The sequence below is a fragment of the Choristoneura fumiferana genome, chromosome 7 (assembly GCF_025370935.1).
Source record: "Choristoneura fumiferana chromosome 7, NRCan_CFum_1, whole genome shotgun sequence".
Taxonomy (NCBI): Eukaryota; Metazoa; Arthropoda; class Insecta; order Lepidoptera; family Tortricidae; genus Choristoneura; species Choristoneura fumiferana.
The window spans coordinates 6,324,169-6,348,306 of NC_133478.1; the positions used below are offsets into that span (position 1 = coordinate 6,324,169).

At 36.5% G+C, this 24,138-nt stretch overlaps 1 protein-coding gene across 3 annotated transcripts in view; it reads right to left on the bottom strand.

Annotated features, from left to right (window-relative positions):
• Positions 1-20,784, bottom strand: part of Cph (BCL11 transcription factor chronophage) — a 56,739-nt gene extending 35,955 nt beyond the window's left edge. For 2 of the 3 annotated variants that reach the window (XM_074089941.1, XM_074089940.1), the window contains exon 1: positions 6,351-6,632. In XM_074089941.1, coding sequence (XP_073946042.1) covers positions 6,351-6,414 — 64 coding nt within the window. In that variant the 5' untranslated portion in view covers positions 6,415-6,632. Of the gene's footprint in view, positions 1-6,350; positions 6,633-19,898 lie in introns of those variants that run through there. The other variant, XM_074089942.1, reaches the window with a different exon arrangement.
• Positions 20,785-24,138: the final 3,354 nt, after the last annotated feature.

The following is a 24,138-nucleotide window of genomic DNA, read 5'->3' on the forward strand; positions in this document are numbered from 1 at the left end:
AAAACGGTTGATTATATCCATATTTTTTTACCCAGGAGCAAGGAGTGCCAGATGCCAAATTGTTTCGAGGTGTTCAACTTATTAAATTTGCTCTCTTCGTAATCGGTGGCAATGGTGGCATTCTAGATTGATATGGTGGTATAAATAGCGATGGATCATTAGGTGACTGTACTTGGATGTTATGTGATTACCTGGATGTTGATTCAATAGAGTCATTATTTAAATTAACGAGACTGATTTTTGGAAAAAAAATAAGAATTAGATAAAGATAAGCCTTATCCAATTTTTTTTAAAGTACCTACGTTTTGCGGCAATTGGAGAAAATATATCATTAAATTAATAAATTTCAATACACAAAAATACTTCTGCAACCAGAAGACTCCTTGTCAAATTGTTTCAATTAAAATCGATCTGATAAGTTGTTGGTGACCCGTGTGGTGTCGGGTTAGAATTATACCTCTCCATTTCTTCCGTGGATGTCGTAAGAGGTGACTCCTCAGTCAGAGGATATAGGTTTAGGTATACTGTAGGCGACAGGCTAGCAACCTGTCACTATTGTACCGTTTTTGTCAAACTTAAAAACCTAAAATTGCTAAAAGTGGCTCCGAAGCGGTAACGTTTCGTGTGCTCTGCCTACCCCATTTGGGAACACAGGCGCGATGTTTATGAGTATGTGGTAAGTTGGTAGGATGTATTACAGTTACTTTTGCAAAGCTCAAAAATTTCTCATCATCATCATCCCAGCCTATATACCTCCCACTGCTGGGCACAGGCCTCCTTTCAGCCTGCGAGGGAATTATAGTCCAAAAATTCCTATTTCATATAAAATAGTCGCCAAGAATCATATGTTTATAAAACTTTCACTGTCAAAAAGTCAAGCATCTTTTCTCTTCACGCCCAAATTTTATATTTAGGTCAAAATATGGCAGATTAACGGTAGAATGTAACGGCATTTTGCCTTAATTTTACCTGAATACCTAGTATCGACGTACATTATGTAACGTTCCGAATACCTTTTCCACAAAACAGGTTGACAGATTCCTGAGGGAAACGCGAAAAAACAGCAGCGGCCACTGATTACATTAGGGTCAGTAATCTTGTTACCGATATCTAATATCGGCTCGAATGTTCGGTATAACTAGGGAAAACAGAGCCCTCTGGTGTATTGTCCTTCGTTAGAGGGATTTCAATTTTTTACACGGTTTTTTTTACACGGCGTTTGGGATACCGTACCCGTATTACTAAGGTTGCGTGTTCTCTTGGATTTATGTATAGGGCTGAATTTCTTTAACAGTAAGAGGTAGTCAGTCGATATTTTAATAGAATATCTGTTAATGCGACGGATTCTTAAAACAATAGTTGAAATTTTACTTTAAATAACTTAGTGTAATATCTTAATGCATAAATATGCTTGACACATTAACTGGCTGACTTATTAAAATCTAAATCCAAACCTAGAATTCGAAATGTTGCTTACAACAGTTTTACAATTTGTAAAACTCCCGTGGGATAAAAGCTTTTGCGATAGAAGCAAAACCGTGAGTGCAATCTAATAGGTAATGCGTAAAGTAATAAAAATCGGCCAAGAGTAGCTTATTACAGAACCCTCGGTGGGCGAGTTCCGTCCGCACTTGGCCCTTTTTTCGTTTTTAAGCGTGTAACATGACGCGGTTGGGGCGAGCCCTTAATAGAAAGACGTCAAGTGAAAATTTGATGAAAATTTATTATTTTTTTGTTTTGGTGTCCGATTCGTAACTTTGTTGATTGTTGACTTCGGAAAAAAAAAGGGAATTAATATATATATTTTAATGTTTTATTAGAAGATTTTGTAGATGCAAAAGTATTGTTTCAAAGTATTATTAGAAACGGCGACAATATAGGAACCTACATTTCGTGTTTGGTTGAAAAATTATTTGCTGAATTTATTTTACTAAGACATTCGCTCATGCAAGATATAATAATATTACCAGTTAAAAAATAAATAAAGTTACACACCTACCTCTCTTCTCGATACCGTTTAATAACCTCATTGCCTTCACCAACTCTTATACAGCCAGTAAAATCTACAAGTCGAATAGAAGCCACAAAATGCGCTTATAAACAGCAACCCTTGTGCCAGTATTCTTTCTCGAGATATTTGTCACGATACAAGTGTCAATAAAAACGCCACGCCGGACTGTCTTGTACGAGCCGCTAGTGAGGGGACATTGTTCAAGGAAAACGGGGCGTTGTCGATAAAAATAATCTATTTTAATGAGTCAAAATCTTAAAAAATCTGTACTGATTTTCATTAACATGGGGTTTATCCGATGTTTTTTAGTCATTATTTATTTTGTTAATATATTGTCTCAATAGATCATCAAATTCTACGTCGAAACATCTAAAGAAAATGCATAAAATAATACAGCATTCGCAAATTGCACACAATTTAACATCACAAATTTTAAAAGCCAACAAAAAAGGTGGCTCCTGGATCGCGGTTCTATTACTGTAATGCGTTTTTAGATTTACTTACAACTCGCACTATAATTTACAACTGTTAATATTTTAGTAAAATTGCTTTGCAAATTATTAAAATAAGATACAGGTTTAATAATTTTATTCCGATACATTTAATCGCGAGACTTCACGTTGATGATGCACTGCTCCTATTAGGTAAATTCAATAGTATTCAACAATAAATTAAATTTGTTGGTAAATTCAATTTATATTGTTAAGAGGCAATATCGCGATTTTTTGTGCTAGTCATTAGACTCTGCGCTGTAAAATCGAACATATTTTTTGTTACAACTCCTCTGGTAATTTGTTGGGCTCACATGATACAGGCTCGATTTAGTGTTTGTCCCACAGAAACTTTAGTTCATAAGATGTATGGCGATTAATATTGTATTGTATAATAATATTTCTATGACTGTGTAATCTCAATTTTGGTAAATAAATCATTATCTTATCTATTACTTTAACTGTCGTGAAACATGATTTATAAAATATAAACCTAAAACATTAAACAGTTCTACTCACAAATTTTTTTAGAAATCAGGAACGGTCCGATTGCACACACACACACATACACTCACTCTTGATTTTTTTTCCCAAAAATGTCAAAACTAGTCGAAGCGTTACTGATTTAAATTATCATGAGTTGAACCGTTTAATTTTTGCTGTAATAAAATGAGACAAACAGCTCCAAACAATGAATTTAAAGATAAACTCATATAGCATTTGATCATGCTCTCTATCGTAGTTGTACCGTGTAGTTCATCGATACTTTTTCCCAACCCTACCCCAATACCGTTAAGGCGGACACTTAACCCCTAATCCAGCAGTTGCGAGCATTTACGGCAAAAATCTTAATCCTCCTCTGTCCTTTACTGTCCAATAGTAATTATTGCCAGACGGTATATTAACGGCTAATGTATATCGACACCTACCTAAATACACCTAGATATCTAGATACGTATATGTATTGATAAATTTCTTACGTTTGGTAAAAGTCGATAATATTGAAAAGTGCGGGACTGACGAGGGTAGCTGTTCGTTGAACATTGATTAGGTTATGATTAATGGATTTTAAATAAAATCTGACTTTTTTCTTATTTTTAACGCAGTATTAATTCTAACATAATTTATCAAAAAAAAATACAAGCATTGGAACATAGAACCTCCTCCTTTTTTGAAGTCGGTTAACAAACAACAAACGTTTTAATCGTTTAACTAATGACTTTTTAAAATAATCTTTAATCTTTTGCACGAAGTTATTTATTACGCTCTCTACACTACGAATTACCTCTGCCCCAGTATTAAAAATTATGGCATGAAAAATCACCTAACGTTATAATTTTGCAATCTTAAAATAAAAATAATTCTGGCAAAAAAATCAAAACAAAATCAAGCAATCTCTTTATTTGAAAAACTTTTAAAGCCGTAATGCATATACGAGTATAGTGTGAAGCGTGAAATATCGGCAGTTTCGCCGGAGCAATAAACGGGGTTCTGCCGCGTCCGGTCGGGAGCCGTGCCAGTACTGTCTAGTCTATACCTAAGTCTAAATCAAACATCCTGTATAGTAGTTGGAGTTTTACAAGCGAGCTCTATATCGGAACGAGGAAATTGAGAAAAAACTTAAAATCTCCATCGAATCTTATAAAAATCAAAATATATTCAGTTCTATCTTAATTGGAGAGTTCAACTATTTGTCATAAAGATTAGTTTGCACCCTTATCTTAGCCTATACTATAGGACTCCCTATCTCGTGCTAATTTTGAAAAATCGACACACCTTTTCTTAATTGTACATACATGAAACATGTAGGTGTATCACAACTTTTTTGCCCCTTTCTCAGACTTTTCTAGCACAAAATTTCAGTTTGAGCTGGGCCTTGATCTGTTAATTGTTCAATTTTCTTTTTGTTTTTGTTTATAGATAAGTTAAATCTCCTTAATTTTTGCCATTTAAAGTTTTAGCATTATTATTTATACAATACACAATGAATACAATATAATACAATGACTCTTTATTGTACACAGAGTGAAAATTACAAGTAAGTCATAGGCGGCCTTATCGCTTAAGGGCGATCTCTTCCAGGCAACCTTTTAACAGAAGGAAGGAAAGACTAGTTTACAGTAGGTGGTGCATTAACAGTGGACCAGGATATTAAACCGCAACAAAAAATAAATCTACACATACCTATATCGTACATATAGTACACGTCTAAAATAAATATAGGTAGTGGGATAAACAGCCACATATAAATAAATGAATAAATAAATAAACTATGATGTAGCTAATTATTACAAGATGACAGATAGTGCTCCTTAAGTATAGATTTAAAGAGTGAAAGAGATTTTGCCCGTCGTAAGTCGATCGGTAAGGAATTCCACAACCGAATAGCCTGGACAGTATAATAATAGACAGAATTTGGAGTTAGAAAAAGGCACGGTAAGGAGAAACTTCTGAGAGCATCGAATAGAAGTTACGTAGCTAAATCGTTCTTTGAGGTCTTTGAGGTTATATTTAATTTATAATCTCCTAGCAAGTATAACTTTCTTAATGGATTCTTCAAAATGAGATCCGTGAAACTGCATAACCGTAAACAATGAATAATAAAAACCTAAACTTAATTCAGCATCGGATCGGGATCGCAAATTGTAGTATTATACCAATGCGTTGAAAGCCTGGACTTTCCTATTAGTTCGCAGTCATTATTTTGACATATAGCCTCCGTGTCGAGAAATTTGTGGTCACTGCAGCCGCAAAATGCAGTTTTATCTGCAGCTCATGTTTAAACATCGTCTTATGTTGATGTAGTGCTGGCTGAGGTTTCTTGGCATAAGCTCTATGGTGAAATTTTCTATTTATGTCATTGTATTTTGTGAATCAATTTTTACACAGTCTATACCTATTAAAGAGTAATGTTGCTCAGACAGGGCACAGCCTAAACCTTAGGTAGAGACTTGATATTGTCGCTTTCCTTGAGGAGTCACAGAAGTGTAAATACCTACCTACCTACTAAGAAAAAATTATTTTATTTGAAATTTCATCGGGATACAGAGCAAGCTAATTTACCAATGATCTTCTTCGGGATTGAAACGGCGAAATAAGGCAAGTTAGCAGTGTATTGGAGTGAACATTTTTGTCTCTAGATGTAAAGTCGGTACCCTAACATAAGTATCCACTTTTGTATGCAACTATTATGAAAAAGTGGATGTATACTTACGTAGGTAAGTTAGGGAACCGACCGTACCTTAAAGCTAGTGTACGTACACAAGCTTAGCCATACTGACATCATGTAAAAATCGAGTTATTGAGTTGTGAGAGTGTGAGACCAAAAGAGGTTTAAACTACATAGGTACTACGCGAGCGAAGTCGCGGGCAAAAACTAGTAAATCATAATTTAAAGAAATTTTTCAGAGATAACGTATTCTTTTGCATGCTAATTTAGATCGATCGATTTGATGACAGATAAAATAAATGTCATAAACAATGTATCCAATCTCGATAAATAGATGACGTTAATTTGCGGTTTGTACCGATCCATAGTTTCGGATCATAAATATAATATAACGTCGTCCACTTACGTTGTCATTTATATGTTAATGCGAATAGCATCCGATTCGTTGAGATTCATACAGAGATATCGTTCGGGGCAGATATCATTTTCACTGGCTTATTATTTTCCAATTTGTCTCCAGCATTGGTTATTGCCTCGTTTATTGCGGACCTCCCCGTCTCTATTAACTTCGATTCAACATTTACGTAATATACAGTCAAAAATATTCGTGAGTTTCAAAAGTCAACAATTAAACTAGTACAAATTGAAGCAGAATTGATTTTGAAACCCACTGATTTACCTTTTCGCCTTAAGTCGATTCCAGAGTCGAAAAATCTTGACTTACTCCTCGTTGAAAGATCCATCCTTCAAAGTTCTTCACTGTATTAATATTAACACTATTACTTAACGTCCATACGAGAGCTAGTTATAAGTCCTCCTACACTAAAAACTATCTTACTAAACTTAAGATAAACAAAACTAAGTAAAATTTAATTGCGATGGAATATCTCAAGTCGAAAGTCCAAACGACCACTGGGCACTGCTGGTAGACTCCTTGAAGTCATAAAGCATGTGATCATCATCGCTGATGAACACAGACTGACTGGCTAGCTCCATAAACTTCCAACCCCAAGATTTCAATGAAAAAAGAGCCCCCAGGGTCTCAGGTAAAAAAATCCCGTATCAAAACCGCCGTTTCCTAGTGACCCCGATCGCACTCCCATCCCTTTGTTAGACTCCTATTATTTATAATAGTACATTTTTTCATACACGCCACCCCTAATAACGTATGAGTAAAAATATGCGTAATCGTCTCCAGTACCCACTGAATAGGGTCCCGCGGAACTTTCATACAGAAAAAACGCAACTGTCCCCCGTTTGAATAGCAAAAAGTGCATGTCACTACGAAATGGCATTAGTGGATGAATATGATTTTGCACAGATCTGAATGCATGGATGACTTATAATTGTGTCGCGTTATATTTAGCATGAATTATTGGTTTGACGTGGTTTTTGTGATCGAATATCATAGCCAGCTTAGCCAAAGTATCCGTAATAGGTCCGCACGAAACGCACGCGATTGAAGTTCAACAATAAATGGTAAGATTTAAATATTTTACTGAATTAAAGAGCAACGATGAAAGCGAATCCGTACAAATATCAAAATAAGAAGTTATAAAAAATCAAGTAACACAACTCGGGCTGCCAATAAGTGCGAATCAACCTTTTAAATCCTAAGGCAAATACTTCTGTTTATGGTTGAACAAAGGACTTCTTTGAAAGAGCTGGAAACAAAGTTACGGTTACGGCATTGCCTCTGAAAGTTACGAAACTCTTCTATAATGAAGTTACGGCAATCATATTTGGCGAGCGAAATGTAAGCGAGTGACCCCAGCGGGTATTTGTTGTTTCTGGGTAAACAAACATGGGAGATTGACATCCAGCGTACATCTGGTATGACGCAAATAATGGGGGATTTCGATAAACGATATAATTCGATTTTCCTACGGTCGGCTGCGACAAATTGCGTGTGGTATTTAGTAGGAAATGAGAAAACGTTGTGATTTTTGGAACGAGAATTTCAGCTGGCAAAAGACGATATTGAATCATATTCTGACCATTAAAATGGAAATCGGTGGTAAATATTCATCGGAGGTAAGCTCTATCTGAGATTTAGTTTAGTATAATTCTGAGTGTCGTTGCAAAATGGAAACTGCCGGTCAAAATAAAGTTTACACAGCTTTTAAGTCTTACATTACATTATTACCAGTACTTACTAACTAAAAGCGAAACTATACTTCCCAATTAGACAAGTTAAAATACTGCTATGCTAGCAGATAATAATATGACTAACGTTAATACATCTTAAAAGATTTTGATACAAATTAGTGCGTCGGATTAAATTTTAACAAAATGCCAGACAGGTACGTAGACCTTTTTCCGGAAAAATATAAAATGAGTAAGCATTTTAAGCGTTTGGGTTCGGAACACTTAGTTTAGTATTTTTATACTTTAAACTATTATATTACATTCATTATATTGTTTCCTATACTAAACTGACCAGCAATTGACTTGTAGGTAAGTATCTCTCTTGTCGGAACGGAACGTCCTGTTATTGTTTTTTTTATTTCACAGTCCATTTAGGCACCGGTTAACAGTTAGTGTTCTATATTGTCTTTAAGGATCTATTTATCCATGATGAACGTATATGGAAGCACACACGTTTTTGCCATCGATCCCGCTATTCCGCGGCCGGTCAGATTCGACTACCTGCACCGTGTGAAACGGGAACAGGTGGCTTCCGACCCGGCAATTATGCCGGACAATGCGGCGCGTGATGCGCCGGAGTGGTCTCGCGGTTTCTCTTGTGTGAACTCAGCTTTATGGAGAAAAGGATGTTAATTATAGTAAGGCGTAGTAAGTAAGGACTCAATGGCAATGAGAGAAAGTCAGAATTTAAATGGTTTGGTTTCGTTACTTATTGTGATTTTGCCAATGAATTGGTGTATAGTTTTTTGCACTTTACTTTTATCTGATTGCTATTTTGTTTTAATGTAATTTTGTGTGATTGCGATACTTGTGATATTAATTTTTTTTTGTTCGACTGGATGGCAAACGAGCAAGTGGGTCTCCTGATGGTAAGAGATCACCACCGCCCATAAACATCTGCAACACCAGGGGTATTTCCCGTATTACCCGCGCTTTCTTGAAGACTATCATTTCCACGAAGAATGCGCCGCAAGAAACTTGGCAGAAAGTAACCTTTTCTGCTGTTTCGGTTGAAATTTCAGGTCGTATGTTACGAGTTTTTTTTTTAGGAATGAATATTAGTTGAAAATACAAACTGAAATAAAGATGCACAGAAAAAACAAAAAATAAGACCATCACTGGGAATCGAACCCAGGTCCTCGGTAATCCGTACCGCGTGCTATACCGCTACACCACTGATGGTCCACCGTGGACCTGGGTTCGATTCCCAGTGATGGTCTTATTTTTCTGTTTTTTCTGTGCATCTTTATTTCAGTTTGTATTTTCAATTTAGGTTTTACGGGATGACTTCTACTTAGCTTAATGACCTCCTCAAAACGGCCACCAATCTCACGGATTTAAAAGCGGAAGAGCCGTGAAATCAATTTATCATTAAAAAAAAACACATATGCTCCGGTTCTGGTCAAGAAATCTTTTGTTAGTATTGTGTTACATTGCAAAGGGTTGCCACCTTCGCAAAAAAAATGACAGCGTGGGACAGTGCGACATCATTTTGCATCTGTGGTTTTTTTCAATTTTTCGTAGTATTCCACATTCCAATCGATTCAAAAAAGCCGTATGGATATTGATGATGAACCAGAACTGGTTTTTATTGAGGAGAAAACTGAAAAAAAAAATATTTGGAAACTATTTGCTACCACCATCTTGCTCGCTAATCCTGCCGTGAAGCAGCAGTGCTTGCACTGTTGTGTTTCGGCGTGGAGAGTAAGACAGCCGGTGAAATTACTGGCACTTGAGGTATCTCATCTTAGACCTCTAGGTTGGCAATGCATCTGCAATACCCCTGGTGCTGCAGATGTTTATGGGCGGTGGTGATCTCTAACCATCAGGAGACCCACTTTCTCGTTTGCCATCCAGTCGAATAAAAAAAGAAAAAAAATTAATCGCATTAGCAATAGGGCAGATTCTGCAGGAATTCGCTCCGCTCCGCCAAGATGGAATAGAAGCACAATCCTTGGTTCTATTCGAAAAGAAGGTACTTTAATACAAAAATTACCAGTAATCACCCCTACTTCATCTGACGGTAAGTGCAGGTGTGCTTGAAAGTACTTTGAATTAAACATTTTGTTTAACTGTTTTTTATAATAAAAGTTTTATGTACGCAATAAACGTCCCAAAATATGTAATCCAACTTTATAGCAGAAACAAGGAAATAAAATTAATTTCGCCGAAATATCGTTAAAGGTTTTCACTGTTGACACATTTTTTGGGGTACCTACAGAATGGTTTAATACAATCAGTAGGTTGACTGTACCTATTAAATGGAGTAGGTACCTACTCGTAGGTACTGAAAATATACTTATGTGAAATTTTTAAGCCGTGCTCCACATAGGCCAACTATAAAAAAGCTAACCTTAACGTATAATTCTACATCATGATCATTTAAACATTTCTAGAAAAAACATATTTCTGGGAAAAAAATATGATTAAGTAACAAAAATTATGACAAACATTGCATTATGACTTTCAAATATTATGTGACTACGACAAAGGTCAACCGAGGTCAGGTTGACAAGGTCTTTCTTCAGATGATTCTAAGTTCATGAGATATCGGTATTTAAAAGATTTTCCCATTGCGTGTCCGTAGATTTTCTATAAGCTTATAAAAATCTCAGGTCGCATCGTTCACATCGATCATTTCTCAGTCTTCCATTAATCTTCCCCGCCATTATAAGTAGACCTCTGACGTAGTGAGCTGTTCTCTGGCATTGGGTTTATTAGGTCGAGCAGTAGGAGGGCACGGGTCATGGTACACTGGTTTGTATGGTAAGGTACGTTGATGGAAGTAATTATCTTGGCGTGAATTAAGTCACTTTGCTTAGTCGACGGCGTGGAACTACTAATTTGTGATAAAGACATTAATATGTATTAACAAAATGATGTAGGATATTATTTTCACGTGTGATATTTTGGTAGTGGTAGCTAATGTGGAAATTATTGTTTTAAGTGATAGGAGGAAAACAATCTGGAATATCAATAAATATATCACAAAGGGCTATATCTATGGTATAGGGCTCGATTACTTATTTTCTTCTTTTAGTGTACTTACTAGCGCTTCCGGAACGACCATATTGCCTAAAAAGAAGAATGCACCACAAGAAAATTTGTACAAGGTTATTTTGTTGCTAAAACAAGTGGTGATTTCCCCGAATTTCCCAAAATTAGATAACTGAAACAAACATAGTAATCTAACTTAAAATAAAAAAAATACTAAATTGAAAATACAAACTGAAATATAGATGCACAGAAAAACCAGAAAAATAAGACCTTCACTGGGAATCGAACCCAGTTCCTCGGTAATCCGTACCGCGTGCTATACCGTTACACCACTGATGGTCAACGGTACCGACACGAATTTCCCCTATGCACCTTATATCTCAGCTTGTTTGTTTAAGAATTTAGTTTACATTTAGTTAATAGAATGAAGACCTATTTAGGTAAGTAGGTATACAATTTTTTTTTTGATTCGTTACCTCTTTATTTTTATACAAAATTCTCTCTTTTAACTCTTTTTACTCACCGCATTAAGAATAGAACCCAGTGTAATTCAATTCAGCATAAACCGTTCCCAGCGGACAATGGCGGGTCACTCGCCGGTTATCTGACGATCGCCGCATCTGCGTCAAATTTATTGCCGCCTCCAGCCTGTGTCTTCGTAGCTCCGTGGCAATCGCGGGCATTGTAAGTTGCCACTACTTATTAATGTAATTGTAAAAAAGTTTTTTTTTTAATTTGCAAACTAGGTATGTGCATTCTCTATGTCAATCAGCCGAGGTTTTAAAATGAAAATAAATTAAAAAAAGTTTTTTTTTTTTTCATTTTTATTTCATTCAAACTTGCTGGCTGGTTTGTATTCATATGTGAAGGTTTCTTGTTTGGGTAAAAAGTAATAGGAGGAAATAGTAAAAATAATTTTCGTAACACTACTTTCAAGAAAAAAGTTATTAGGCACTTTGGCATTTTATTCCGTAAGTCTGTTTGCGATGGATGACCCATGTAATGTAGTAACTGTAACTATATGTGTACTTTGCCAATTTGACTACGGAACCCTAAAAAACATTGACATCGCTTCTCAGGAACCATTGGAAAATGACTCTTTTAGAGGTTCGTTGGTTTTTAATTGTTGCGCGACGTTTATTTTGTACTTATTTTATTTATACCTATATTTAAAAAAAAGTAAAAAAAACACAAATTTTTACAACACCTATAAACCAACAATCTCACTTTACGAGCGTGCGGTAAACCTTTGTTTTCCGCACTCACATGGCCCCAATTAAACAGTCATCGCGCAGACGGATGTAAGTGCATAATCTCGGGCCAGGTCATCGGCAACAAGGCGAGCGGTCACGAGTGGTCGGGATGGGAAAGCTCTCAGCATAGAAATGCAGTTACGGCCGTTTGCAGATCGAGCGTGGCGAAAAGTGGAGTAAAGTTCACTAATGGGATTAATATGCTTTGTTAGTATGATTTTTTAACAAAGAAAGTTAATATGCGTTAATGTGCGCTTGGCAAAAGCAAATGCCAAAGTCAATGGGAGAGGCCTATGTCCAACTGGGGGCGTACTACTGCTGATATGACGATGATGATGATGAAAAGTCAAAGTGACAGATAAAGATAAATGAATGGTAAGCTACTGAGTAAGCAAAAAGAGTAAGGAAAACTATAACGGCTAAGTTTGCTTGAGAATTATTAGTAGTTTTGCTCTTAAATAGCAGCCTAAGGTACAAAATATACCTAAACTTGGAAGATTCCTTATAAAATACGGAATCCTTAGAAAAATATTACTTAAAATTTTCGTAATGGCTACAGAACCCTATTTTGGGCGTGTGCGATACGCTCTTGGCCGGTTTTTTGAAGTCGGTTCAAAAGTCTCACTTGCATTAGATAACGGCTGATATTAATAATTTGGTTTAGGTAGCGGTTGATATTTGTAAAGATCCTAGGATAAAAATTAGCTTATTAACGCAAATAGCTAGTATTAGCTTTCTGTGATTACAAAATAACAAAAAACGTGCAAACAAACAAAGCATTCATTTGTATCATGTTAAAATAAATACATGTGCCTTTCTCAAAACTTGGCGGGGGCACTGCCATGCCCCTACATTAATATAATAACTTTGGATGGTTAATATAGCGGTGCTAATGTACCGTGCCTTGTAGCCGGAAACGAAACACCTACGATCTCCGATTCAATATCCTAAAGGTCTTACAATCTCGGACCTAGATGGTGTTTGATCTAGACGCGATATATCAGGCCATAATCTACCTACATTTTATCATAGGTACTTTACCTAGATTATTCCAATAGATGATGAGAAAATTGACAAATTATTAAGAAAAAGTCTTAAGTATGTATGTAAACTCTTTATTGTACAAAAGAAAAGAAACAAAACACAATTGCAAACTTTGAGATACTTGTACAAAGACTTATCCCTTTATCTCTACCAGTCAAACTTAAGTTTTTTTTATTTTATTAATAGGCTGTAAAAGATTCTTTTGGGGGTCAGTTTTAAGTCGAAGCGTTTTTGGAAAACTATCATTGATAAAAAGATAAGCATTGCAAGGAAAATTGCCTCAAAAGTTTTTTTACAGATAATTAAAGTTACTGTTGTTAATAAAAATACTATGCAAGACTCGAATTTAATGGGACCAAAATGAGCTTTAATTAAATTATCTTAAATGTATCTTTATTAATTTGTTCAGATCATAAGTCACACCAATCAGCTTATAGAATCAATATTAACAACAGTCATCGATAAAGGCGACATTAAATCAAATCCGAAACAAACATCGCGACAAAGTAATTAAAATAACATCACTCATAGCTAGCTGGAACATTAATCGTATTTAGGCAAAGCTGGGACAAAGTATTATAAATCTAGCCGACACCCACGGCCAAAGAACAATACTAACATGCGCAACACGGCATAAATCATAAGCAACATCGAGCTATCGTCTTTCACTGGTGCGTCTGATGATTTTTAACACCCACCGTATCTTAAACTGAACAATAACTTGCGATGATGATAATGTGGTAAGAAATATTATAAATTCAGATGACGAGAGAGTGAACTATGATTGAGCTAGAGCTAATACAGTAGCATGTCATAGAAGGTAGTTGGATTTTTAAATGATAAATGTCTTATTCTTTAATTATTCAAATTTCAAACTCTAATCTATGGCTAGTATTAATGTTTTAAATGGGTAAACTTTGCGTGTATTTTATCTTTAAATAACACTTACGTAAGCCTTCAAAGCCATTTAACTGTTATCATCATAAATTAATTTTGACTTATTGCTTATGCCGTGATTTTAGTGCATTCAGAAATCCGCCGACAATTCAAAGAAAAAAAATCATGCGTTCGTATGTTTACGCCCGGGATACTGAAAAAACAACCACATTTTTTGCGAACACAAAATGAATGTAATTCAATACAAAGCACTATTAAAGACGTCCGTCCGTCTGACGTGTGGTGAATATCACGGAACCGAACACGATCCGACGTCGAATCAAAAGGTTTTGGACAAGGGTCAGGAATTCGAAGATCACCGACTTCAAATAGCAGGTAAGGCTGCAAAAAGTCGAATTAAACTTTAATAAAACCATAAAATTTGTAATGACGGAGATGCAAGCAAGTTCTACTTCTAGTACACTTTTCCAGAATAGGAAACTAAGTTAATCCTACGAATAACGGCCTATTTCATCAGTCATCGCTTAATTTTATGTGACAGGTATACGAGCATGTGGTGCCGTCTTTGTTTATTTGGGCAAAACAAAAAGATACGGCATCACAGATATTAGACACATAAAATTTATCATGAATGGTGAAACAAGTCCTGAATGTAAAACACAAAATAACGGATCAAAATCTAACTAGATCAAAGAGCGCCATGTTTCCATTACAATGAATCTAAAATTAATCAAAAGTTTAGAATACAGCAGTCGTCTGTTAAAAACACAATACTCGTAGCAGAAAAAATATAGAAAGTGACACTTGTAAACCCTTTTCTAGTTAAATTGATGAAAGGCGACGCGTAATGACACACAATAGTTATTTTGCCTATGCTTCGGAAACCAACCCCATTCGGCTTTGTAGAAACGTTATCGGTTAGTGTGTGGGTGTGTGAGCCTGTTTTGCTCAGAAAAAAACCTTTTGACCAATTGTTTGTCAAAGGACCACTGTGTATTTTTTGCTCACATGTTTATCGGAGTTTGACCATGGGAAAATATTGGAGCTTCAGGTGCCTCTATCGAATTCGGGTCCATTGTCAACCTGCCGCATCAGATTTTGATGAATCTTTATATCCTTTCTTCGGCTATTTGATACGTTTTAAAAATGTGTCCACTGGTTTTTTGTGGCCTTAGTTCAAATTGAATGTCCTCTTATTTATTACCCTCTTTAGGCATGTGGCAAGACCGCTCCAAAAGCTGACACCTTCAATCTGTCGTCACGTCTCGGCCTAATAACACCTACCAAACTTTAAATCGGCTCTAACATTGAAAGGCCGACAATTACAAATTGGTATTAAAGCCTAACAAAGATGGACTGGAGAGACTGTCCACCCACTCCCGGCTATTGATCGCGGACTAACAATAAATTAATTCTTGTTATGAACATTTTTTATCCCATTGTATTTTGGCTGAGTATTTATTTTCGTTAACTCGTAATTGAGCCTGATGGGCGGACATTGGTCAAAGATTTTCTTCGTTATAACTTGAATAGATTATTTTAGAGAAAATTGGTATAGATATAAAAAAATGTATTTACAAACAACAGAAGGTGTTCCCATAGAAACGTTTAAAGTATTTTCATTTTACTTGATCAAGATATAAAGCCTTTTAAACTTTCTAATTTGATGATCAAAATCAATACTTCGAATATTGTTAAGAATATTGGACACAATGAGTACTGATTTCTTCTAGTTGATAAGTTTACACGCGGCATATTATCGCCGGTTGCATCTAAATCTTGAAGATTATGTTCTAAACCGTTCACAAGAGTGTCAGTGTTTGGCTACTGTTTTTATTGTTTAAAATTCGATTTGTATTGTCAACACCTATAATCCTTTTCTGTTCCAAAGGATTGATTGTTAATCCTAAACGGACAGTTTATCCTTTTGCAATGGCTCCATTTATTTCATGCCGTGAATAATATAAATATCAAGTCTACTGCATTTTTTTAATAATACCCCCAACGTTGATTTATACTGCTTAATGGCCGGACTAATAAATCCAATTTAAATGTTGCCAGGACCTTCATTGACATAACATATGTAAATCCATACGTCTTTATCTTAAGGATCACAAATGCAGAACGCCGATCGACGCGGACATCAAAAAAAACCAGCCAGTCCACTCCGATCGAAATTCAAAACGGGTGGCCGCCGTCCGCGGAATCATTATTCTAAATTCGAAAATTAACTTCATTCCCATAATTTAAATATCAACTGCCAGTGGCCGGGAGTCGTCTGTATCTTTCTTCTGTCCCGCTCTAATGTAGAGACGTCGATTGCTAAATTTATATGTTTCCTTGACGAATTCAATTTATTGGTGCTCTTCTTCGTCTTGCGTTTCTAAGAGATGGGACTGTTGATTCTTTCCCACGATTGGTGCATGCGGTCTCACATAATTGCTTTTAAACTCTGACCATATTCGTAATACTGTTTTAGCAGTCTCTGTTATATTTTATGACATTTTGTGAGGTTGTTCCTTGCTTGCTTAGCCAAGTTTAATACAATTATAAGGAAAGTACGCCACACTTAGAATGCCATTTGAAATGTCTGATTAATTGGACCTTTTATTGTCTTTATTATGCCAATGAGCAGTTAATTATCTTAATTAATATTGAAAAATATTTTTTTAATGATTTGAATTCCGATGTTATTGAATTGAATGATCATTGAAATAACAATCATTATTGTTATAATTTTGAGGTCAGCGATAGAGTTACAAGTCCTGTCGGACATCGTGATCGATAAATCCGGTTGTAAATGCGATTCTTCGATATTCGCTTAATGAAGACATATTGAATCAGCAAGCGGGAACGGACAAGATATAAGCAATGTTTAAATTGACGTGCGGCTCTTTTATGTAGCATTCATTCAATTTTAAACCGGATCTAATGGGAACGAAACTAAATACAACATAAACTAATAAAGATTTATTTTATACGTTTTTATTTAGATTAGGTACATTGTTTGTTTAGGTCAATCTTGCAAGTATAATTTTACGTCTTCCTAGTAATTGGATTGACTCAATGTTTGGTACGAATTAATATGTAGTTTGGATGATTGAGGGTATGCAAATACAGTAAAAAAAGTACAAAAACTTAATATACCTACTAATAATAGTTAAGCATGTAAAGTTGTTATACTTAAACTAAATAAAATAAGTATAAATGATGTAACAGTGATTGGTAATGCTAAAGTTTTAGGCGAAAGAAAACGTGTGTCTAAAAAATAACGCAAAGAGCGTAGCCGTGTTTGCATGGAAAAGCGGCCCTTTCACCAAACGTTCACTGTAGTTTTTTTTTTAATAAGAGCCCTCATGACAAGTATTTCCTGTAAGTTTCAGCTTCCTATCTTTGTTAGTTTCTGAGATATGTTTTTTTTTTTACTTTTCACAAAAATGTTTTTTTTCCTAATTGGCTAATGCGAGCAACGTAATCTTTTAGTACAGTAATTTATGTATGAGACTCACATATAATTCAAATAATATTTTATTTTTCCAAAAAAAAAACTTGGATAAATGTAGAAAATAAAACTACGAGAATAGCGACACCAACAGTTTTTTGTTAGGTAATTGCTTATATAAAGGCCTACAATATATATATTTTTCAAAATAATCCAGTTGGTACTTCATACTAGAAAATGGAAAAATAAAGGATATGGTGTACCGCTACAAGATAATTTAGTCGCAGAAGAGATTATGCACATTGCAAGCTCTTTATCATTAACGTTATAGGTAATAACAAAGACAGAAAGCTGAAACTTACAGGAAATAATACTTGTCATGAGGGCTCTTATTAAAAAAATACAGTGAACGTTTGGTGAAAGGGCCGCTTTTCCATGCAAACACGGCTACATTCTTTCATTCATACATCAACAGAAAGATCAAGAAAGAAACGAAAAACATATCAATTAGCGACAAAGAGCCGCTGCAAAAAGCGTTGTACGTTTAATATTTGATTCAGCGGGGGCGGGCTCGCCGCTCAAAAGTTAACTTAGATTTTTAAAACTTTGTTGGAAAGTTGCCGCGGTCCCGTCTAGCCTCCTACCTGATAAAGTGATTTTACGATTCCTGAATTCACACTTTTGAGGAGGGTTTTAAAAAGCCAAAAGGTTTCGGTTAATTGGGATTACGTTAAAACCTTTTCGTGGATCGTTTTAATTTTTAATGTCCCGTGACATGATGTCATTTGCTGCAACATCCCTAATTACAGTGGACGTATGAACATTGGGAGTAAAGCTTACTGGAATTTAAAAAATACTATAGCTATGTATAAAACGCTCGACCACACAATAGAGCGGCTCGAGTATACGAATGGGGTACGTTCCATTGTTGGTAGCAAAAACCAAGTACTTCGAACTTCTTGCGTTCAAAATAAGAACAAACGTGTCATCGACGAAATGACGCGTGTCGACCAATCGGGCGCGACGGCCGCAGATGTTGGTGACGTCATGGTGGCATCGGCCAATGAGAGTGGCCCGTCGCCTCCGGTCAACTTGGACTAATTGCCCATGTGTGCGATAACGCTTGCTTTGAGATGACGCCGTGCGCGTGAGTGCACACTTGAGTGTTCTTAAGTATTGCACGCAAAATCATGGAATATTAAGTATTTCGACGAGTTTCCGTGATGGTTTCGAGAAATATTGCGTCAATTGGCTGTGGTTTTGATAGAAATCGATTGATTTAATTATGTTCTTGATGCAGAATTAATGTTAAAATAAACATAGAAAAGAGATATAGAGAATATAGATAACCTAAGGATATGTACTTGGCTTTTATAAGTCTAGAGTAAAAGTTATATGAAAGTAATATTTTTTAATACGGTTTTTATGAATTTAAACTACTTAATAACAATTTAATTCCCTTCAAAAGTAAAATAGAGTCGGAAAAAATTAAACAAAAACTTTCATCTGCACCTAGCAATTATGAATTAAGTCATTATAATTTCCATTTCACGTCTCAAACAACACTTTGTACTTCAAACAAACAAGAAACAGTTACAATTTCTGGTTCAAAGTGTGAAAACGTATCTTCGTCCATTTAATTTAAAGCAAAGTAAAGCATGGGAATACTGCGATTCAAGTATGCGTTTACAATGTGCAATTAAAATATCTAACTGTTGGGCAGTGGGAAACTACTACAATGGCAAACATAAGCTAACGAAGTTAAACAGTTTCTCATGTTCACGATGGTCAACAGACTACGAATAAAAAGTGTTTCTTGCATTTCACAAAAATCTCGCATTTTTTTAAAATTTTGCAATGCTATTTTATTAATTTTTTTTGCACATTTTTAAATTGTAAATGTGAATCGTTCATCAAAATTTCACTACAAATCACATTAGACGAATATTTCAGTTACTCTTTTACTAAAATTTCCATTCATGTTTAGTGGAGTGTAATCGTCTGTCCGTCATTTTAGTCCCTTCCTATTATCCGTGGGGCAGTCAGCTGATGAAAGAGCCCTTTCAGCCTATGTCGGACAAGTGGAGATGACCACAATCGTCTCGTGTCAATATTGACACGCAACGTATTAAGTAGCTGGATGCACTGAATAGAGTCTCGGCTCGGCGCTCTATAAGGGATGTATACGTTGACGACCTTCTACTCTCCGCAAATTTTGGTGCGTGTGAGCGTGTATAGGTAAGTCTCAATCTCAAAAGGATTATTAGGAGTTTTAGTAATTTTTTTTCAAGTGCGAGGATTTTGAGTGCTATTATTAAGTAATTGTGTCTTATTATCAATTAGATTATGGTCAGATGTCAACGAGGTAATATCAGCGATTAGCTCGATAGCTATCTGTTACTGATTATTTTGATGTGACGGAAATGTGTGACATATAGTGGCTTACCTTGCGCGATGCGTACAGCTGGCATCTTGATTCTCATCTTGATTTGGTCACCTATTTTTAGATCTTCAACAACTTCTTTATCAACGAAAATGTTATCAAGTATCTTTGCTATCGGCGACAGTTCGTTAGCACTTCACATGCACCGCCGTCGGTCAGGCTTAACGTCCTGTATTTTAAAAAGTTTTTGATAACGGAGGTCGAGATGTCGCAGGATATCTCCCCTCGAAAGTCCGACGGCAAAAAACTTGCATAAAATTTCTAGTCATCTTCGTAACTTTTTCATCTTCAGCGGTAGCATTTACACAGATAAACTAGCTTACTTTTTTCTTTTCATGTTGCTGTGTAAGAGTGAGGTCGCTGCAGAATGTTTACTCGCCAAAATCGACTGGTCATACAGTCTTATCAACACTTCAAAGAGCGTCTCAGTGTCCTATCTAATCAATCCGCACCTAGTGGCGATTCCAATATTTGGCGAACGTGGCGCTTGGTCGCACTAATATTTATTACCATTAACTTCTTCACTTGTTAAGTCCGTTTTAAATTGCACTGTCTTTCGCAAAGTTCACTTAAATGTTCAGGTAGGCAGATTAAATTTGTCAGTCGAATCTGAATTAACAAAAACTAAAACAATAATTTTACGTGAGTTGTATTTTCAGTTTACGTGGTATCGCGATCGAGCACGTTTGCCGCGTGTAGCGGTGCGAGGCAGGTGCACGGCCGGCCGCCTGCTCTCGCCCGATGTCCGAGAGCGTCTGTCCTGTGTCCCTTCGCGCGAGGGCTCCGCGGCCTCCGCTTGTCCACGAGTCGCGCCGTCTCGCTCGGCCGGCCGACGGGCGCGCGCGAGTCCGCACGAACTAGCCAGGGGTTACTCGCGGTCGCAGCCGCCTCGGCTGAACGAGGGAGAGCGCATGACTCCGCCCGCGCCTCGCCGCCGCCGGGAGGGACTGAGACGGCCAGCGATCACAAGTGCCGTGCGTTGGTGTGCGTGCGCGGGTGGGGCGAAGATGCAACGCGTACAAAAGAAAAGGGATAATATTTGCTTGCATATTTCATGACTCGATTAGGAGATGGAATTTTTAATTGAATGGACCTGTGACGTGCGGTCAGTATCCACCTGAATTATTAAGAACGGTTAATTGGGATTGGGAAGAAATTATTTATTTTCCGCTAGCTTTTTAGGACAGCTTAGCAGACTATGAGTTTTCTTAATTTACAAAAATAGTGAAAAATACACAAAATACATTACTAATTCTTACGCATTAATTTTTTATTTTCATATTAGGTTAGTTAAATACGACGAAGCTCTTTCCGTCTGCCGTAGCTTGCTACGGATGCTACGCTCGTAGCAACACGTGTTCGTAGACGTCGCATGACTTGTAAGTTAAAAATACGATTCCTGTAGGCTAGTTGCCTCCGAACGTTTTCCATAAATTTTCCGCCTCACAAACATGCCCAACTTTATCACTTACAGTAATCTGTCCCGAAGCGATGTGTGAATAGTTGAACCGTTAAAAATGTTGTCGATAAACAAGTATTAAATAATGCACCAGTTGCGTGAACTACGTGACTACGTTTTTCACTCTCACTCCGGCAAGTTTTAGAGCACTTTTTTCCCGACGTTATTTTACTTAAGACGCCACGAGGAACTTATCTCGGTCGGTCCTTGACTTTAATAAGTTTTATGAGTGTCAGTCGAGACTTAACTGGCGCGAGAACGCCGGCGAAAAAGAACTTTTTCATAATTGTTTCTGAACGAACTCCGAGAACTTCGCGGCGTTCGATTTTTGGATTCGCGAATTGTTTTAGCAATTCTGATTGATTGACGAAAATATTGTTAGTCGTCTTTTGCTTTTGATTTCAATTTGACGTTCATAATTTGAAATTCAAATCTTTCGGAACACATTAGTTTTTTTAAATTGAAACGTTTTTCAAACGCACTCGTTACACGTGTATACATTTTTGTACGGAACCTTTGAATATCCCCCGCTTGACCAAACACGCTGGGATAGGCTGAAAAACCGTGGTCAGCCAGTGTCCAGTTGAAAATGCAACCTTGAAAATATCCCCATTCCTCTCTAATGTCCACACACGTAGCGAGTAGATAGAGACGGGTAGGCCGGTCCGTTTTCTTGAGTGGAAAGCGCGGGACATAATGACCGATATACGTCTATCTCATTCGGGAGTAGGGTTGTGTAGGTGTATTGAAAGGGATGGTGGGTGGATGTGTTACCACGCATGTGAGTCTGCGAACGCTACTCGCCGATAGGGGGCGCGTGAAAACACATTTTGCGCTTAGTTTAGATGCAAACCTGTCGAATGGTTCTGTTCTAAGATTACTTAACAAATTTTCGAGGTGGTTAATAAATATTATGAAATATACAGTGTGTTACCGGCAGCCAGGTTTTTTTAGGAGAGGTTACAGTAACGTATTTCTGTAACTTAACCATGACATTAATTTAATTAATAAAGTAAAATTCAGACTTTTTTTAATTTTCTAACATTATTATAATTGCCAGCAATGTACAGCAAAGTAAATTGACAAGTAAGTGTAAATGACGGCCGACAGATACTTTGATTATTACTTGTCAATTTACTTTGCTGTATATTTTATAATTTCGTTAGAAAGTTAACACACTGGAAACCTCCCGTAAAAAAAAGCCTGGCTGCCAGTAACACACTGTATAATGAATAATTTACAATTAACCACGTAAGATGGTCACTTCAATATAGGTAGGTACTAACCTGATTTTTGGACAACAAATACATTAGCCTCTTATGGCATAGATTTTTTCTAAACTTTGTTTTGGACATGATGCCTCACTGCCTCAGGGTTTTTCTATTCTACCGGATTCCATAGTTAAAATTTGAAATGCTTATTTAGTACTTCATTTTTAACAGTTTTTTTCGTCTTATCTATGATATTTTCTGTTTACGTATGTTTTGCGTGATGTAAAATATAGCACGCTTGTACATAAAAAAAATACTAAAATCTGTGGAATGTAAAAAACATTGACTGTATTAACTTCTAAATTCAGGCAAATGATAAAATGTACTTACCAAAAAATAATAGAAATTAAATGTTACACCCTCTCTTGTTCCCTCTTGTTTCCTCTTGTGCCCTCTTGGTCTGAGAGGAGGCCTGTGCCCAGCAGTGGGACGTATATAGGCTGGGATGATGATGATGATGAAATGTTACACTTTTGAAGTATCGACTGACGAAGTAATTATACGTTTTGCTACTTTTTGTCGTCCTCTTTTTTTGATTGTGTGACATATGCGAGACAGGATACACGAAATTGCTCAATTTGAGACTTGTAACATTATAGCCGGGTATCGGATTCGAGTTCGCGTTGACATGATTTTTTGCGTAATATTTTGGTTATGCACATATTTTGGTGGGCCAAAATATTGAAGAAAAAAATTCCATGCAAATTCTTTTTTTTTTTCATTTTATTCTAAGGAAAGGCATTTTAAATCTCATACAAGAGTAAGCTGATTGAATGACGACTTCCGGGAAAGACTTGAAATTAGGCAGACGTATTTCTTGATAACAGATTTGCTAGGTTTCAAAACCAAACCACAAGATTTCTATGAAGAAGAAAATCTCCATGAAACTTCTTTGTGCGTGTTCTTATTGTGTGGAGGTGGAGGAACTGCATGAACACGCATATCTTGCATAAGCTTACCTATCATAAGGTCGCGGGTGAGCAAAGAAATTATTTTAGTTCATTTATCTTTCTTATCTTGCTTTCTCAACTAGCACTAGAAAGCAAGCTAAATACCAAGTTATTCGACAAAATATGATGAAAACACAATATGTTATAGATCTTTAACATTGCGTTGGCTCAGCGACCCGAAGTAGATCTTGGCATCCAACACAAGTTTTCGCCATTATGTCCCTATCCCGTGCGACTAAATGCACCCATGCATGCGGTCGGGCACCCAAGTCTTCTAGAACTTCATCAATCCATCGATACCTGGGCCGTTCAGCAGTGCTTCTCCCCCTCGGTTGCCCAAGGCCATTTCGACCGCACGATCTTCTCCCATCCACACATTGCAGAGATTTTAGTTCAAAAATTACATTTCACTGGTGACGGTAACTTAGTAGATATACATCAAAACACACAACTATACCTACGTTTGTAAGAAAAACAAAAATCGTGAAAAATTCTCAGTAACGAGTCCCGGCTGTTAAACTTTAAGTTACCTAATAGAGATCTAGACCAACTAGACTTTATTT